Source organism: Rutidosis leptorrhynchoides, chromosome 1, assembly GCF_046630445.1.
Source record: "Rutidosis leptorrhynchoides isolate AG116_Rl617_1_P2 chromosome 1, CSIRO_AGI_Rlap_v1, whole genome shotgun sequence".
Classification (NCBI taxonomy): domain Eukaryota; kingdom Viridiplantae; phylum Streptophyta; class Magnoliopsida; order Asterales; family Asteraceae; genus Rutidosis; species Rutidosis leptorrhynchoides.
The window spans coordinates 88,221,093-88,241,617 of NC_092333.1; the positions used below are offsets into that span (position 1 = coordinate 88,221,093).

At 31.2% G+C, this 20,525-nt stretch overlaps 1 protein-coding gene across 1 annotated transcript; it reads left to right on the forward strand.

The window, feature by feature from the left end:
• Positions 1 to 341: 341 nt before the first annotated feature.
• On the forward strand, positions 342 to 3,391 carry LOC139862695 (uncharacterized). Its single transcript, XM_071851322.1, has 2 exons — positions 342 to 923; positions 2,985 to 3,391. Exons 1-2 carry the CDS (start codon positions 362 to 364, stop codon positions 3,362 to 3,364), a joined length of 942 nt encoding a protein of 313 aa, XP_071707423.1. The 5' UTR covers positions 342 to 361; the 3' UTR covers positions 3,365 to 3,391.
• Positions 3,392 to 20,525: the final 17,134 nt, after the last annotated feature.

Consider the following 20,525-nt stretch of genomic DNA (forward strand, 5'->3'; position numbering starts at 1 on the left):
ATACTTATAATAAATATTTTGAACTATTCAAAGTTTGAAAGAACGCTTAGATGTACATAGTAATAGCAAGCCACATAATATAGCTATTGAAAAGTGTCAAAGTTTGATGAACCATAAACAGTCCATCGCTACATGTTTTTTTAAACAAAATTATGCACGTAATAAAAGTTACCATATTCGGCTAATTGCTTCTGTTGATTGTGTGAGATTCTTATTGCGACAAGGTTTAGCTTTCCGTGGTCATAATGAAAAGGAAGATTCAATTAACAAAGGTAACTTTCTTGAATTACTAAATTGGTTAGCAGATCAATGTGAAAAAATAGGTCATGTTGTGTTAAAAAACGCACCAAAGAATTCACAAATGAAGTGTAGCTCTATACAAAAAGATATTGTGCGTGCTACTGCAGTTGAGGTTGAGAAGGCTATTGCAAAAGAGATTGGAAATGAGTTCTTTGCCATTTTAGTAGACGAGTCCCGTGATGTGTCTTGTAAAGAGCAAATGTCATTGGTATTGCGATTTGTAAATAATGAAGGGGTTGTTGTGGAACGATTTATTGGGATTAAACAAGTCAGTGATACTTCAGCTTTGTCACTAAAGTCGGCCATTTATTCAATGTTGTTAGGACAAGGGTTGAGTCCATGTAGTATCCGGGGGCAAGGTTACGATGGAGCTAGTAACATGAGTGGCGCTTTCAATGGTTTGAAGACCTTAATCATGAAAGAATCTCAATCTGCACATTTTATTCATTGTTTTGCACACCAGTTACAATTGGCACTCGTGTTTGTTGCAAAAAATCATTGTTCAATAAATGATTTTTTTGAGCGAATTTCTCGATTATTGAACATGATTGGCTCCTCTTATAAGCGTCGAGACTTACTTAGAAAAAAACAAGCAACACATATAGTGGAGGCATTGGCTAAAGGTATGTTTTAATATAAAATTTATTTCACATGTGACTTTATATGCATAAAGATGACAATTAGCTGTTCTTAGTATTAATCAGAAACAACTAGTGGAGGAGCCCTCGCTTCGCGGCGGGACTCCGTTTCGGATATAATTTGTTGTGTTTGGTTCGTAAAATTATTTTGTGTTTAGCGGTTATGATTATGTCGGTTAAACATATCCCGAGTCGTACAAAAATTTAAAGGCGGTTAAAAATTTAGGTGGATTTGTTGGGTAGTTTTATGGAAAATAAAGAAGTTACGATTTGGCCCTTGAAGTTTAACTTTAGACCCCTATGGAGTTTACATTTTTTACCCTAGAAATTTACATTTGGCGCCCTAAAGTTTATAATGATTGTCAATGTTTAGTGTGGTGTCATTGTGAGTACAACCTTTTTGCACGACATACAAACGATTAAAGCATTAGGAAGAACTATTCATAAAGCCTTTGTCTTTTAGATATATAATAATAATAATAATAATAATAATAATAATAATAATAATAATGAATAGTTATTAGTTAATAAAAATTATGTGGTTGATTTATAATAAATGAGGAGTTTAATGGTTAAATAATAAAATGTGAAAACTTTGTGCTAAGTTTGCAAAATTATAAAGTTAAGTATTGTAAAAGGCGGGGTCTAATTGTGAAAATATAAAAATTTTGAGGTTAAGTGTGAAACTTATGGGGGGACTATTCATTTGGACTATGTCTATATCTATAATAATAATAATAATAATAATAATAATAATAATAATAATAATAATAATAATGAATAGTTATTAGTTAATAAAAATTATGTGGTTGATTTATAATGAATGAGGAGTTTAATGGTTAAATAATAAAATGTGAAAACTTTGTGCTAAGTTTGCAAAATTATAAAGTTAAGTATTGTAAAAGGCGGGGTCTAATTGTGAAAATTTAAAAAGTTTGAGGTTAAGTGTGAAACTTATGAGGGACGATTCATTTGGACTTTGTCAATTAGATATATAGAGTAATTGGGCTGTTATAAATTGGTTTGACTGTTGCTGTATATTTCCAGAAGCATAGATATTATAGTTGAAATAATATATCTAATACGAGTACTCTTTTACACAAATATGTATATGTATGAATAGATATTAGACAGAGATATTATAGTTGAAATAATATTTCTAATTGATATTGTTGTACTAACGTACTGTCACTCTTCTATTCTATTGTATGTTGAAATCAAATGATAATATGTATGAATAGATATAGGTACTGTTACTTAAGTGTAGCTTTTTAGTTTTATGTATATAGTTAAATAATACATGTTATGCATATAGTCATATAACTAGTGGTATTTTGGGTCTGTGCCACTCAGCTTTATTTTAATATAAAAGTTATTCTTATAACAGGTGAACTTGTAAGTAGTACCGGTCAAAATCAAGAAGTTGGAATTAAACGTCCGTGTAACACTCGTTGGGGTTCTCACTATCGTTCACTTCTAAACATATTGACTATATATCCTTCAATTTGCGAAGTACTCGAGGACATAAGTGAGGATGGTAGTTGTCAAGATCAAAGAGCAGAAGCATGTCGTCTTTTGAGGACATTACTAAAGTTTGATTTTGTTTTTTGTCTACACTTAATGGTTGATGTCTTGGAGATCACAAATGATTTGAACACAACATTGCAAAGAAAAGATCAAGATATTGTAAACGCAATACATCAAGTGAGGGGTTCTAAGACAAGACTTCAAGAGACAATGGATGGGAACTACTTTTAGAGAAGCTTAGTTTGTTTTGCGTAAAAAATAATATCGAGAATACGAATATGGATGACCCATTTTATGATGGCATAAGTCGTCATAGAGGTTCACATGTTAGTTCATTACACCACTACCAAGTGGATGTATTTTATGCGGTCATTGATATGCAACTTCGAGAGCTAAACTATCGTTTCAATGAGGTGAACACAACATTACTTATTTCTATGGCTTCTTTGAACCCAAGTAAGTTGTTTAAAGCATTTCAAGTGGAAGATCTTATGAAAATGGCCGATTTCTATCCTTCAGAGTTCCCAAAACATGAGCTTGGATTTCTTAGAGGACAACTTATGAATTACATTAATGATGTACGTGGTGATGAAAGGTTTAGTGATTTGAAAGGAATTGGACACCTTGCAAAGATGATGGTTGAAACAAACAAGAGTATAATATATCCGAAGGTGTATCTTCTTTTGAAACTTGCATTGATTTTGCCTGTTGCAACATCTACCGTTGAGCGTGCATTTTCAACAATGAAGTTAATAAAGAACGATTTGCGAAACAAATCGGGAGATCAATTTATGAATGATTGTCTACTTTCATATATTGAGAAAGAAGTTTTAGATGATATTAGCAATGAAGCAATTATGGATGAATTTTATCGTATGAAACCTCGTCGACAAATGTAAAAGCTTGTGAATATATGATCTTTTGTATAGGGGTAATGTTTGTAAAAATATCAATTCCCTTTTTATATAAATGATACTCTTTTGTATGATAATTTTTGTAATGACGATAGTAATGAATATGAACAACCTTATAATTTGTAATGTATTATTTAGGTTTATGTTTTTTTAATTCGGATGCGACCCGACCCGACCCGACCCGATTTGACCCGACGCATTCAATATTTTGTGCAAGAAAATTATCGAATAAATTTTTGTGACCCCATTGGGTTTTAATCCTAGAATCGCCACTGATTCAAACTCAATTAAAAAAAGTTTAAAACTAATATTCATGTTTGAACGTTTGATAGAAAAATGAATAATAATCTTGATTTTTAAATACAAACATGCATACTTCACTCTACCCACCGCACTTTAATACTAACAGCGGTTATCGTTTAATGATGATTACCAAATTGTGCAAAATTAGAAAAATGTGTTAAAACATTCCAAAAAATTCGTAAAAATTATTAGTGATTATTAACCTTTCTCATGAATAAAATGGTATATATCACCCTCATTGTTTCATCAATCAATAGTAAAATAATAAATAAAAAAAATTAATAAAAACAATTGATACTTGATAAAAAAAATGATAAAGTGCTTATTATTGTTCTATACTTAGGTATATTTTTTTTTTATCTTCCTACATAAACAAAACGTCATGGCCATTAACATAAAATAACTTTTACGAAACATCTAATATCTAATTTTAATTCTAATATAGTGTAGTATTTAAATTTAAATTTAAATGTGTAGTATTTTGATGTGTAAACTAGTTTCAATACCAGTAAATATTGATTCATCTATTTCACCATACGATTTAGATATTCTAATAGTTAAAACGTGTTAGTACATATATATATATATATATATATATATATATATATATATATATATATATATATATATATATATATGGTGAGGATCCATGGAGAACCAAAGGTAGTAGAGAACCAAGAGAACCAGCAGAGATCGAGTTCAATCTGCACAGACTAACCTTCAATCTGCGTGCAGATGGAGTCAATCTGCGTGCAGATTGAGTCAATCTGCTTGCAGATTGAGTCAATATGCTTGCAGATTGAGCTTATTTTATGTGCAGATTGATCGAACAGATGAAATCAACATATGACATTCAATCTGTTGCAGGTTGATCTTCAATCTGTATGCAGATTGAACTCAATCTTCATAAAGAATGAACCCAATCTGCACACAGATTGAGTTCATCTACAAAATTCACCTACTCAATCGAATGTGCAGATTCTTAAATCAATCGAATTAATGTTTGAAATTGATGTTACCTTGTTCCATTAGCAGCGACTAGAAGATTTTGTGAAGGATTCAAGGTCTGAATATAACTGAATCGTAAAAATCAAAGTTGCAGTTCATCTTCATCATTCGACATTGTTCATCATGAAATTGAGGAATTCGATGATGATTTGGAGTATAATCCTTCAAGGAAGTTGATAATCGTTGCCTTAGAATCTTGTTTCAATCGATTTTAACTTTCAATTTTATTGATTTTGATGTTTGGTAAAATCACATCGTGGTTCGCTGGGTTCTCTCCATATGAGAGTTCTTCAGGGATCCTTTCACTATATATATATATATATATATATATATATATATATATATATAGAGAGAGAGAGAGAGAGAGATTTAATCAAGAGGGAAGCACTTTTTTGGGGGGAAGTGAGGAGAAGTAATTTTTTTTCGTTTTTTGAAAAAATTTTGTTCACGAACATTATAGATTAGATGAAAATATGAACATTTAAAAAAGAAACTTTGTGATGAATGTCATTATTTTGGCGGGAAAACGCTCGAAGAAAAAAAATAAAAACATTTAATGCTTTGAATGTTTTGCTGCTGAGTTTTTCTTAAGGGGTTAGAAATTAGGGTTTAGAAATTAGGGGGTTATAAATTAGGATTTAGCTATTAGGGTTTAGAAATTAGGGTTTTGGGTTTAGAAATTAGGGTTTAGGGTTTAGAAATTAGGGTTTAGATTGAATATTTTAACACGAACGGTTTAGAGTTTAGGGTTTAGGATTTAGGGTTTTGGGTTGAGGGTTTACGGAGTAAACCCTAAACCCTAAACCCTAACTCTAAAACGGGCTAAATTCGAAAAAAATACTTCACACAAGATGAAAACAAAATGATTCAAATAAACTCAGCAGCAAAACATTCATTGCATTGAATGTTTTTATTTTTTTTCTTCGAGCATTTTCCAGCCAAAATAATAACATTCATCACAAAGTGTCTTTTTTAAATGTTCATATTTTTATATAATCTATAATGTTCGTGAACAAAGTTTTTTCAAAAAACAAAAAAAAAAAAAAATTTGCTTCCTCCTTCCCCCTAAAAAGTGATTCCCTCTTGATTATGACCCTATATATATATGTGATTCCCTCTTGATTATGACCCTATATATATATATATATATATATATATATATATATATATATATATATATATATATATATAGTTTCTAGTTTCTAGTTCGTATCGTGAATGCACATTTATTTCGGTCATTTGATCGCTAAAAAATATTGTAAATAGACAATGGACTTTTTTGTTTGTTTATTACGTTACTTGAATGATTATTTTTATATCATGTTTATATAATTGTTAGTTGTTTAAGTAACGGGATCGTAAGAGTTAACAAAGTTATACTGACTGGATTCGCACGATAGAGTTAAGTCGGTGGAATATTGAAGATGAACTGTCATCGCACGATAGTATGAGTCCTTCGTAAGATAGATAGAGTCTGTCGCATGATAAAGAGATGACAATATATAAATAAGGGTTACGGGTTTCATTAAAAGTTACACATTCCTAGCAAACCCTATACGTTTTATGAGCTATTCTTTTCGTTCTAATAGTTCCCAATATGAATAACAACTTTAGGTATCATTCTAATCTATTCCTGAGTGAGTAGGTTTGATTCTTTGATCACAATGAAGCTTGTTCTAGTAAATTTGACCTCTAAATCAAGTATAACGTTTGTTCCAATATCATTCTAGCACCTAAAAACGTTTGTACAACAATAGGCTATATATTTTACAAGCATAAAAATTAGCATAGACAGTAGTTTATATAGTTTATACCCAGTGGCGGAGCCAGGATTATAAGTGGATGGTGTCATAATATAACAACGAAATATATTAAATCGCTAAAATAATTGCACTAAGATCAAGACAAAATTAAAAACCACTGCCACACTGTTTGTCTACTTGATCTCTACACAAATAACACCACAAACAATGTGCCTTATCCGCCTTTACACTATAATCTAATCAACAAAATTCATCAAACCAAGCTAGGACAAAACGTCTATTAGTGGGCCCTACTTTTTTTGTCGGACATGAATGACCACGTGGTTGACAAGGTCTTGTTTGCAAATAAAGTCTCAGATTTCATCTCTTTGATTAGGGTCATAGTTTAATATTTTTTTTCTATTTGCGGGATCCTAAGGACGATCGGTTATATCAATTTCTTTTGGCATTGAAGAAATAGAGTTAGATCTTGAAATTTAATTGGAAACATTTGCGCTTGAAGGTTCTCATTCATTAGATGATTTTCTTTTCACAAAATTATCTAGTGTGTCTTGCATCTCTCTATAATCAACATTAAATGGAACGTACAAATAAGTAACATAAACAAATCATGATATGATGATAGTATCAAGTAATGATGTAAACTAGGATTATCAAACATTGAAAGTAAATTAAGCATAAAACCTAAAAATAATAAACCCTAAAATTTTAGATACCAAAAAAGAAAAAAAAAATATGTAACAGATATATTATTACCTGAATTGAAATTATAACCTTGATTGAGAATGGACGGCTCCTTCCCTGACGATGATCGAACTTGAGAAAAGTATTAGTATTATTATATGAATTAATGAATATAATAATATGAATGAATAAAAGTATAAAAGTCTAGGCAATTTGTAACTTGGTTTTGCAAACTTCCGTAAAACCAAGTCATCAACGATTTGTATTACTCCGTATTAAAATAACAATTGGGCTACATAGACTAATAAACAATTGGGCTGTGTTTTTCAATCCAATTACCAAATAAAAATTAGTGTATTAAATTTTGTTGAGTGGGCCGTGAGTGGGGTTTTAATTAAACTGGGAATCTGGGATGGATGGGAATGTGGGGTTGGGGTCAATTCATAAGAAAATACAAATTATACCTATCTATCTATCTATCTATCTATCTATCTATCTATCTATCTATCGTTTCTATTATATTGCTAAAATGATTATATCATTATTAGACTAATTCCTTTGTTAAGAAAAAATCAAAAAGAAAAAGAAAAAAATCTAAGCGTGGTGGGTGATGTCATTAATCTAAATAATTTTGAATTAAAATTAAATCTTATTAATTAATTATTATTATTAAATCTTATTAATAATTATTTTAATTATTAAAATTAAATAGTTAAATTATTTTAATTAATTATTTTGAATTGAGTACGGAAAAGATAAAAGTTAGGCAGAATGAAACCAATTCTATATTTATATTTCGATTTACACTTTTAAATAAAATGACAACCAATATTATCTCTTATGATTGGATGTGGATTGTTAAATATGCATTTTAGGTGTTTGATGAAATGTTCAGCTGAAGAGTTTCTTAGTTGGATTATGTGGTTCCACGGGTTATAAAACTAAATAACTTTAGCATTTACATTCACTTAATACCCATCATTAAACTGTTTCGTTTAAACAAACCCGTAGTTTCACGGGTCATTTCACTAGTAAATTATATATAATACTAGCTTAGCTTTTTTTTTGCCGAAGGTGTCATTTGACCACATAACCTTATATATCCCTCTGCCACTGTTTATACCTTTTCAATTCAATCTGTTATAGGTGTTGTTAAAACAAGGTGAAGTATAAGGATTATGTTTAAGAATTTAATAACGTGAGGGGGTGTTACGGAAAAACAGAAAAAGTGAGGTAGCATGAAAAGTAAATTTGTCTGGCATGCATGAGCATGACAGAAATCAGACTCGGACACATTTTTGTGGTTTCAAATTTTTTAGGGAGGAAGGATATCGGTGAAATAATTAATATATTCCGTAATATAATAAGTATTGTCATAATCATAATTGATAGGAGTACTTAAACTTAATCATAATCATCATATAATTAATCTAATTATGTAGCAAAGATAGAAAAGGGACGACACTTTCAACGACCCGTGAAATCACGAGTTTGTTTAAACGAAATAATTTAATGATATGTTTTAGGTATTAAATGAAAGTAAATGCTAAAATCATTTAGTTTAATGACCTGTGGAACCACAGATTCCGACTAACAAACTTGATAATCAAATTTTTGAAGTTTTTAAAATGCATATAGTAAATAATGACAACGAAAGCGTACCACAAATATTTTACCTGGAACATATGATCCGAAATAATCAAAGATTTTTAAAGAGAGAATGCTAAACCATTAATATGAAGGTAGTTGATATTGTTTTGAAATTCTGACTAAATAATATGCAGGAGAAAATTTTTTAAATTTAGAAACAGAATAATTGTTTAAATTATATCTCTTTTGCATTTATTTTTCATCATTATCATTTTATCTTTAATTGTTATTAATTAAGTGTATATAATTAAGATTAATTGTTATTTATGACATCATCATGGTGTTTTAAGAATTTTTTAATTTTTTTTTAAATTTCTTTTAAGCTTAAAAAATGTTTATTTATGACATCATCATTTTAGAACTTTAATAGAAACTATAGATTATCTAATAGACAAAAATGGTGAATAGTAGCTAGAGGCATTTTTGTTCTTTCACTTTTTTTTATTCTAATTAAATTTCATTACATCAACAAAGACCCTCACACTTTTTTCAAATATTCAAATCGATCCCCCTAAACAGGGGGGGTAAAGTGTCAAATAACTATTTTTATAAAAAAATCTTAAATAAATTTCACTCAAATATTCAACAGGTCATATCTTCTCGCTCGCCAACGAATTAAATTTTTTCGACACCATCGTTAAACTCGAAATAATTTTAGGAACATAATGTCACTAACTATACGCAAAACGGACGTTTTTTAAAAAACGCTAAATATCTGGGGTACTTTTCATACACGTTGATTTTGCATTAAATTTTAAAAGTCGATAATTACATAGCTAAACGCGGAGATGGACATATATTGTTAATTTAAATTAACATTTAAATCTTTCACGGGTTATACCTTTTAGTTCGACTCGAGTTGCGCTTCAACGACATCATTATTTAGCCACGAAATAATTTTACAAACTAAACGCAATAAAATACATTGAAAACCGAACTCCCGGCGCGAAGCGAGGGTTCAACAACTAATTTAGACTATTTGTAAAATAAAATAGTTGTGGGTGTGATTTTTTTTATATATTTTTTTAAACAACTGTTAGGATCACTCAAGGGGACTTAACCACCCACGCGTTTATCTCCTACACAGTTATACCCGCCCCCAACTACACGGGGCATGGACGGTAAAAATCCCCTCCCCTTTACCCCCCAATCTGATGTGGAAAAGGTGTCATGGGTGAAACTTCATGGCAGAGATAAAATTGTGAGTTAATATGTAGTCAAAGGGGGTCGAACTCATGACCTCCCCTAAAGGAGGCAGACCACCAACTACTGGAACACATCAAAACTTGTGTTAAAAATTTAGACTATTTGTAAATAGTTGTCGGTGTGATTTTATTGATAGTTGTGTTAAAAATGTGAAGTAATGGTGATGTGGTTTGTGAGTGTAGGTGATGAGTTGTGACGTCCTCCAGATAGGGCCTGGAAGAATAACGTCACTAAATATATCAAATCACAGTTGTATAAACGAGAACGACTCTATATGAGACGTTTTATTGAGTTTTGCAGCGGAAGATAAATAGATTACATTGTATTTAATGAACAATGCATTAAATGTCTTTAATTGGTATTATATGAAATGAAGACTCCAAGCATGGCAAGCAATCATCATCAAAGCAGCAGATATACAGCGGAAGCAATATTTAAGTACCTGAGAATAAACATGCTTAAAGTGTCAACATAAAGGTTGAGTGAGTTCATAGGTTTGTCATAAATAATGATTTCAGTAATAGTGTTAGACCACAAGATTTTTGTTCATAAGCTTGGTCTCGCAGGGACCAATTAGTAGATCTCGCAGATCCAAAAGTTATTCATAAGCTTGGTCTCACATGGACCAATTAGTAGATCATGCAGATTCAAAAGTTATTCATAAGCTTGGTCTCGCAGGGACCAATTAGTAGATCACGTAGATCCAAAAGTTGTTCATAAGCTTGATCTCACAAGCACCAATTAGTAGATCTCGCAGATCCAAAAGTTGTTCATAAGCTTGGTCTCGCAGGGACCAATTAGTAGATCACGTAGATCCAAAAGTTGTTCATAAGCTTGGTCTCGCATGAACCAATTAGTAGATCACGCAGATCCAAAAGTTATTCATAAGCTTGGTCTCGCAGGGACCAATTAGTAGATCAAGCAGATCCAAAAGTTTGCCCCAAAGACAAGTTGTGTTTATACTTGTCGGTTAGGGACTTAGTCGGACATAGCCGGGTATAGCATAGTTTAAAGTTGGTACTTGTGTCTAGCGTGTAAAACAGTTATAAAAGTTGTGCATGTATTCTCAGCCCAAAAATATAGATAAAAAGGGAACTATGAAAACTCACGAAAAATCAGTTTTAGTATTTGTATTCATTTCATAAAAACAGCTATAAAAGTAGCGCATGTATTCTCAGCCCAAAAATGTAAAGAGTAAAAGGGATCTATAAACTCACGAAAAATCAGTTTTAGTATTTGTATTCATTTCATAAAAACAGTTATAAAAGTAGCGCATGTATTCTCAGCCCAAAAATATAGATAAAAAGGGAACTATGAAAACTCACGAAAAATCAGATTTAGTATTTGTATTCATTTCATAAAAACAGTTATAAAAGTAGCGCATGTATTCTCAGCCCAAAAATATAGATAAAAAGGGAACTATGAAAACTCACGAAAAATTAGTTTTAGTATTTGTATTCATTTCATAAAAACAGTTATAAAAGTAGCGCATGTATTCTCAGCCCAAAAATATAGATAAAAAGGGAACTATGAAAACTCACCTTAAATAGCAGTTGAAGTATTCCTTGAAAGGAATGAAATGAATGGAAATAAGTGATCGGGATCTCAACCTAGAGATAGAATGTACGATCAGATGTTGTCTAATAGACTTAAGTATGGTAACTATACCAATGATAATGGTTTTCTGAAAGAAATTCCATTTTCGGAAAGGTTACTATCTATGGAAAGTTTTCACTTTTAGTAAGTTTCCATGTTTAGTAAGTTAGTGTTGAATACTAGTGAGTTGTTCTTAATAAGTCCACCACTTATTAAGTGTGTAAGTGACTAAGTGTTGTTCACTTAGTGAGTGTATGATTACTATAGTCGCGTTTGATATTATGCACCATACCCAAACATCTATGCCACCGCCGAGTCACTTGAATGATCTATTTTTACCGGTTGGTCCTTGATTTCTCGACCAAAATCTAAGTTTGGCATTCGAAATCCACAAGCGTCCCATAGTGGTACCAACGATCACCCTAGGCCTTAAGTAGCGTTGAGGTTCATATATAGTGCACGTTATCTTGATTATAACCTTGGTGATAATAACGATAGTAATAATAATAATAATTGAAAATGGAAACATCACTCATGTATCAATATTGTGGCTCAATATTGCAGGAAAAAGTACGCAGATGTAACAGACATTACAAAAGCTAGGTTGACCTCACGAACAATACCCATAACCTCCATAGCTATAACCCATACTTTCCTTAGCTCTATCCCGCTCATAAAACCCGTTTTGAAATGACCCGCTCATGACTTCGTCGTAGTATTTTATGTATAAATAATAATATGTTATAATTCAGTAGGCTTATAACTACCTTTAGTGGTTTGATTATGTTATAATTCAGTAGGCTTATAACTACCTTTAGTGGTTTGATTCTTGATTAAGAATACTAATAATGAAGTGTAAGAACAAAGATGATAATGGAGAGAAAGAAAGAAACACTTTGTAAGTGTAAGAAATGGTGCAAGTTTAATGCTTGCATTCATGAGTATTTATAGCCTAAAATTTCAATATAAAAATACATACTTTATGTACCAAAATTGACTATATGTATACTAGTTTATAATTTTATTTTTAGTCAACATAAGGATGTATTAGTTTATACTCTTTTATTTATTTTTAGTCAACATAAGGATGTATTTGTTTAGGATTTTTTTTAGTCTCATTATTATTATTATTATTATTATTATTATTATTATTATTATTATTATTATTATTATTATTATTATTATTATTATTATTATTATTATTATTATTATTACATTTACTACATGATAAGTATTATTTTCTTTTTACTAATTCATTACATTGAAATATATATATATATATATATATATATATATATATATATATATATATATATATATATATATATATATATATATATATATATATATATATATATATATATTCATTTCGAAATATATATTTGAAATATTTATTTAATATTTAGTTTTTCAAAATCAATTATATTTTAAAGTTGATTTTAAAATCGTTTAAATAATAGAAATTATTATAACACGTAACGTTTTTAATTAATATATATATTTACATAAAATTGTTCGTGAATCGTCGGAATCATATAAAAGTTAGGTTTAAATTTAGTCGGAAATTTCCGGGTTGTCATAGTACCTACCCGTTAAAAGAAATTTCGTCCCGAAATTTAGTTGTTGCCATCAATCGGCGTTGTTCATACATAGATGAGGATATTTACGTTTTGTTTGGTCTTCACGTTCCCATGTATGGTCGGGGCCTTTCGTGAATTCCAACGGATAGAATATTGTTTTGTTTCAAGAGTTTAAATCATACGAACCATAATTTCTACAGGTTCTTCTATGAAGTGCATGTTATCATTAATGCGGAGGTTATCTAAAGGATTAACAAGAGTGTCATTGGACTAGGTTATTTTCAAAAGGGATGATGGTGCTATACAAGCATTTCAGTAAACTGAACACATGAAATGTGTTATGAATAATAGTGAGCTTATTTAAAACTTTGAGCGTTTATGCCACAATATTATGGCAGCCAAATAGAGAGGAGTTCATGAAAATCATAGTCATGAAGTTTGATAGAGATTGTCATTCTTTACAACAAGAATGATGAATATGAGTTGAAAAATAGAGTTTTATCTCCTTTGAATAATATGGATATAATGATTCGATTATAGGAAGAGTATAAATGAAGCTATCACCAAAAAAGTGAAATTATGAAATTAAATGTTCATCTTAAATTTTAACATAGCTAAAGTTGATTTTCGAAATTTAAGGGATTTAAAGAAATCTTCGTAAATTTGTATAAGATTTGATTCTCCGGTAATTAAGGAATTTAAGATTATTTTTTTTGATTAAATGCGGTGAATTGCCTCGATTGCTATGTCTGGAATTTCGCTATAAATTAGTTTCTTCCGTTTCCTTATCTTCACCACTTCTATACTTTCTTCCTCAATTCATACTTCCAAAAGATTTGTTAATATGCTCAATCCAGTTCTTGTTCTTGACCTTATATTGGTTATCGCCATAATCTTCCTTCTTTTCCAACTCCCACCAGAGGAGTCTGTTTACTTCTATTATGCTCTAGGATTTATTGTGTTTTTAGTTCTCCCGCGTCTTTATATTTCTATACGCATTGATATACACGGTTTGTAATTTCAGTGTTGTTATCAGGCTTTATATTTTCCCTTATATGTCGGAGCTCTATGTTCTTGTTTTCTCTTCTCGACTTTAAGTAAAGCGAATAATGGTCCAGAACTCGTAGGTATGGAGTTTCGAATGAACATAATTAATGTTCTAAGATAGCAATTGTAATAGCACGATCTTTGATTTGTCAAATTACCAGAATTCACGGGAAAAGTTAGATCTATCAAGAAAATATGTTCTTGATATGTTTAGAGATTAAGTAGAATGTAAGGGTCGTGTAACATGGCAAATAATGATTATAGAGTCTATGAATCATCATCTTCCATTAAAAATTTAGCATGACTTACTGTAATATAATCACGTTGGCCTGCCGTCATTATATTATACTAACTCATGCTTTAATCCCCAACATTACTTCATATCATTCAAAACTTGTATGTTACAGAAATATAGAAACTAAAACAGTTTCCTTTATGATGTGATAAAGATCTCAAAGAGATAATTAATTGCGGACAAGAATCGTTATGAAGATATCTTCAGAAATATAGAGGATATTTATAACGAAAGATACGATAATATCTTAGAATTTCTAAGATCGAGTGATAATGAGGAAAATTTAGAATGCGTATGGAGATTATATGTCTTCTGTAATTTCCATCAGAAATTGAATCATCTGGATTCCTTGAGTATAGGGTTAGTCCTTGTGATTTGTCCACAACCTCCTTCATAGTTTGCTCAATCCGTTTTTCAGTTCTAAATATGAGTTTATATCATTCTTTATCATCAAACTTTTGGCCCTTAAGACCTTCTACAATGTTTCCTTTGCATTTAATGCAACCATATTTGAATCGTTGGTTATCAATCCGAGATGGTTTCAAGAAATTTTATTTTTAGATGACTAAACGCTGATTGTAATCGTCAACGGATCTAATGGTTGACGAATAGGCGTTGTTGATTTCAAAAGTAATGAATGATAATTTCGGTGGTTTGATGTGATAATTCATCATAGAATATAATTCAGGAATGTAGTGATCTTTAAGAAGATATCATCTGCTAAAGCTTTACTTGAATTCTGATATGTCAAAATATGTAGTGGTTGTTCTTTAGTGAACGAATACATATATCTTATAAGTAGTATAGTTACTGACTATTGAATTAGAATTGAAGAATGTACAATGTAATATATTAATGTGAGATATAAATATTTCTCGGGTATTACCTACCCGTTAAAATATTTTCACAATTAACAGTTTGTACAAAAGAATTTTTAATTACAATCTTTATGAAGATATACGTTCATATATGTATTCTTCAGATATAATATAGATTTAATGAGTTAATATAATATTAAACTCATTTGATTTGCGGTTGGAACGAGAATAAATAATCTTCAAAACTTGAGAGATTACATAATCGTCGCGGAATATTTCGCTAATGAAGTTATGAATCAATACTTCATCGTTCATTGTTATTGATATACCTCGGTATATGATGTTTATGCTCGTGAAATTCTTGTGAAATTCACAAGGCATGAATGATGTTTTCTAGAAAGTTTCGAGTATATCGAAAATGGAAGTATACAATCAATCATGTATTTGAGTAATACACTTGGTTTATTATGAAATGGAGTTTATTGTGCTGAAGCAGTGATTAACGATTGTTAAGTCATTAACGAAGGATGTACATTATAGCATATTAGTGATATGAATTAACCAAGTAGTACATACTAGTTAAGATTCACACGTAATAGCTTAGTACGAAAAGATTTATTATTGTTCCAAACCATATATATATATAATGTATACATATATAATTCTTCAGGAAGAATGAGTCAATACATCTTAACTCGTTATTACTAATATTCCTTGGTATCTAGGGGCATATGATGTTGATATCCGAGGTACCGAGTGTGATGTTGAGGCGTGGAATGCAGATGTTGTTGTTGGTGAAGCTGATGTTGTTGGTGGTGATGCTGATGGTGCTTACAGTGCTGGTTATGCTGCTGGTGCTGCTGCTGCTGCTGGTGCTCGTAGATTTTGCACCATATTTTCTAAAGCCATTACTCGAGCGCGAAGCTCGTTGACTTCTTCTATTATTCCGGGATGATTGGCGGTTCGGACAAGGGGATGAATAAGATCTGAAATCCTAGATATTATATATTCGTGACGGGATATCCTGGAAATGAGGGTAAAAATAGTGTTTTGGACGGGTTCGCCGGTAAGCGCTTCAGGTTCTTCGCCAGTAGGACAATGTGGTGGGTGAAAAGGATCACCTTCTTCACTTCTCCATTGATTAAGTAGACTACGAACCCACCCCCAATTCATCCAAAATAGATGATGGCTAATTGGTTGGTTCATTCCGGTTACACTGCCATTGGAGCTCGAGGATTTTGAAGAATCAAGTGAGAAATCCATATTATGTGTTTGGAATATGGTTTGATATGAAATGGTTGTTGAATATTAAATGATATATTCGTCTCCTTGAATACGTATTTGTAGCAACAAGATTTCCGTTATTTACGGAGAAAATTTAGGAAAAGTGTTAGACAAAGTCTATTGGGATAGATATGATAAGATATGATAAGATATGATGTGTCTATACTCCAATAATGGCAGTATGACGTGTCTAGATGATAAGTATTAATCTGATAATCTTTTGATTAAAGATTTTCAATTCGTATACGGTGATAACCACTACTACATTCCGGCACTTTTAGTCGTGTGGAAAAGGTCTTTTAGACGTGTTCCGCAACACGTCTATATGCTAGGGCTCCAAATGAGTGTACTCATATAGTGCGGTTCAAGGAACCGCTCTAAAAACCATTAATTAGACGTGTTGTAAAATCATTAGTTTAGGCTGTTCCGTTTGTGTTTTTTAGACGTGTTCCGTTATCTTCAATTAGACGTGGTCTGTTAGTTTCATTTAGACGTGTTCCGTTAGTTGCAATTTAACGTGTTCCGTTACTTACTATTAGACGTGTTCTGTATTTTCCGTTAGTCTCTATTAGACGTGTTCATCTAGATGTAATAAGACGTGTTCATCTAGTTGCAATTAGACGTGTTGTTGTAGTTGCAATTAGACGTGTTGATCTATTTGCAATTAGACGTGTTCCGGGATATTTTTTTAAACCCGCCAAAATTTTTAAAATATTTAAAATTTTAAATTTTTAAAAATTTAAAAATTAAATATTTCAAATTGCCACCAAATATAACAGACTTCTGCAAATAGACGTGTTGTATTGTAACAGAAATTTAAAAATCAATTAGACGTGTTGAATTGGTTGTGCTAGTAGACGTGTTGAATTTGCATAATTACAGAAATGGTAAATACTGGTAAATGTAACAGATTAACAAGAATAAAACAGTAATTAATTTTATTAATAAAGAAAAACCAAATATACATATAAATTATCTTCATAACATTCACAAATGAAAAAAGTCATAAATCTAAATCATCTAGGTATTACAAATGAAATAAGCTGCCTACTAATCCATTTCAAAGCAAAGCATCCTGCAGCACAAAAAATCCACCTGCTCTTTAAAAAATCCCATGATTTACTTTACCTGTTTTTAAAGAATAGTATTTTGAACATGCATGAATATATAGACTTTAACAATATTACCAAATCTCCAAGACCATTGACACAAAATATCAGATCACATAAAGGTTACACATACCAAACATCAAAAAGGAGCCCACAAATGCCATTTTTCCATAATATTGTCGAGATCGATTGTAGATAAACAACGTTCATCCCATGATAGCTGTAAATTTTATATATGTATATAAATATACATTTTTACATATATACATATATAATATAAGCTTTTTGTAAGATATACCTAAAGATAAAATTTAATCATTCATAACTTAAAATACTTACTTCGTCAATATTAATAACTTCCTTTTTTATACGACTATTTACGATCGAATGCATCCAATTGAGCACATAATATCCACACTCCCAACTGCCGGGTTGTTGATTGCACTGCATTATAGACACACGTTTATACACATGTATTAATTTAACATGTAACACGTAATGAACATGAAAACATGGATGAACAACTTGGAGGGCTGTTTGTAGACAGCTAGGATGACTAACCTTAACTACATTCCATTGCAAAGGACCCCAAGCCCTATTCAAAATTAGACAAATAAAAGACCAAATGATATTGTGTAATGTGACATAATGTAAATGTAATCAAGATTTAAATTAACAACTATTATTGATTTAGAAATAATTCTTACTGCGTTATGCTGTCTGTGATCAGATAATCATCTTTCGTCTTCTTATGAGTCCTATTTACCGAATCAAGTATTATTCCTTTGTACTCAGTGTGAGATATAAAAACCAACACCCAATGGCCACTGGAAAATTAAAATACACTCGTTAGAAGATAAAAATTTTGTAAGCAATAATATATAAGGAATGATTACATACTTCTGATTATATGGTGCGAAGAAAGACTGTTGAGTAGAGTTGAAGGCGGTCTTTAAGTACTTGATTACAAAATTTTTGTCTGAGGTGATAAATGTTCCACATATATAATAAGGGTTCATTAACCCATATGGTTCGGTAAAAGCTACTTTCATAAGCTTGTCTAGACCCCTAATATGCGGGGAAAAAAAAAATTACATGTCAGCTCAAAACCTGAAAACTATAGTCAAAAGTGCATATGAATTGTTAAATGCACTTATAGCATGAAGGAAAAAATGATGCTGCAGTCCAGGCATCCCCTTGTCCAAAGTGTGATGATGTCATCAGCACCAATCGTACTTACGCACTCTTCGGGTACACCAAAAACTCCTAGATTTGCTTTAAGAGTGAAACCAGTGGTAGGATCTTCTCGACTCATCCATCTAGTATACGCAGCTTGCACACATGATCTGTTAGGTAGGAGATGTTCCATTGAAAGCAGTCGGTTATACAATTGTTCTCTCTTTTTTTGGTGTTGCATTCCTGAATCTCCATTGTTACATGGATGCACCTGCAACACCACATCAGATAACTTAAATTATATAGGTATATACATATGATGATGTAACTTAAATTTGATGAGCATATATATACCTGCTTACTACCAGTACCAATAGACACATTGCTTTTATCTATTCTATTTTGTAATCCCACCCTCTTTGATTTCATTGCACTATCCTGATAACAATCGAGGCAAAATTAATAATAACACTTAAATTCAGTTTACCAATACAGGAAATTATGTAAGCAATTATACATGTACCTTGTTTTTCTCTGAAGGACGAAGTTTAAAGAGAGGCCATTATATCATAGCCCTAATAGCCTCTTTTAGTGTATTAGACTCAAGATTTTTATCTAGTATTGGAAGCAATGTAGATTCATATCGAGGTAAAACAAAGTTTATGGAAACCTTCATGTAGCACGAAAGCACACGCTTTCCATGTATCAAGGTAGTCTCATCGGTTGGATGCATATGCCCCCTAGCACACGGTGTAGGTTCTGAACTCGTGGGGTGGAACAAAACGATTTCTGTCTTCACCTATAAAGTTACACACATGAAATTTAAATATATTTATAGTAAAAATTATACAAGTATTCGGAGTATCCAAATATTGGCAGAGTATTCAACTATACAGAGAGTATTACATGAAAAAAATTATTCAGAATATACACATTAAAAACCTTTTTTTGTTGCAATTTCATTAGTCTTTGTGGTGTCACCACTTGAACTGTGTACTGTTTTTTTTTGGCACTGATGTCATTTACATATGCCTCCAATTCCTGAATGAAGATATAATTTATAATACTTAGATTAACACAAGAAACGGGTAAGTAAGCTCTACAGTACATGTACCTTGGTGATGCGTGTCATTTTCATGAGTGGCCATTGTACAAAACTTCCAACCACATCACCTAAAACCTCCTTCACTGTACTTTTTGACAAGTCTTTGACTGGTATTGGAAGCCTTAATGATGTATTGTCCTCAGTAAAGTTGTTTATTTTCACCTTCATGTAAGAAGGAACAACTTTTTCCCCATTTACTTGAGTAAATTCGTTGGTTGAAAATAGTGTACCCTGACCACACACAAGAGACTCTATACGATGTGGGTTAAATAATAAGATTTCAACTTCGTCCTGTAAAAATTAAAAACAACAAATATTATTTGTAGAGTATTTAATACTTTAAATGTGTATTGAATTATCCATTTAGCTTTTGAAATAAAAGAAGACCAGTTACCTTTATGTTTTACAAGTGTGCAAATGGTTGGTTCTTGACCCTTTGCTCTTGAACCCTTGGTTCATGAATCAATTCTTTTCGCATGCCTAGTGCATCCACTTTCTGTTTTTTAGCCACTCTATCTTGTT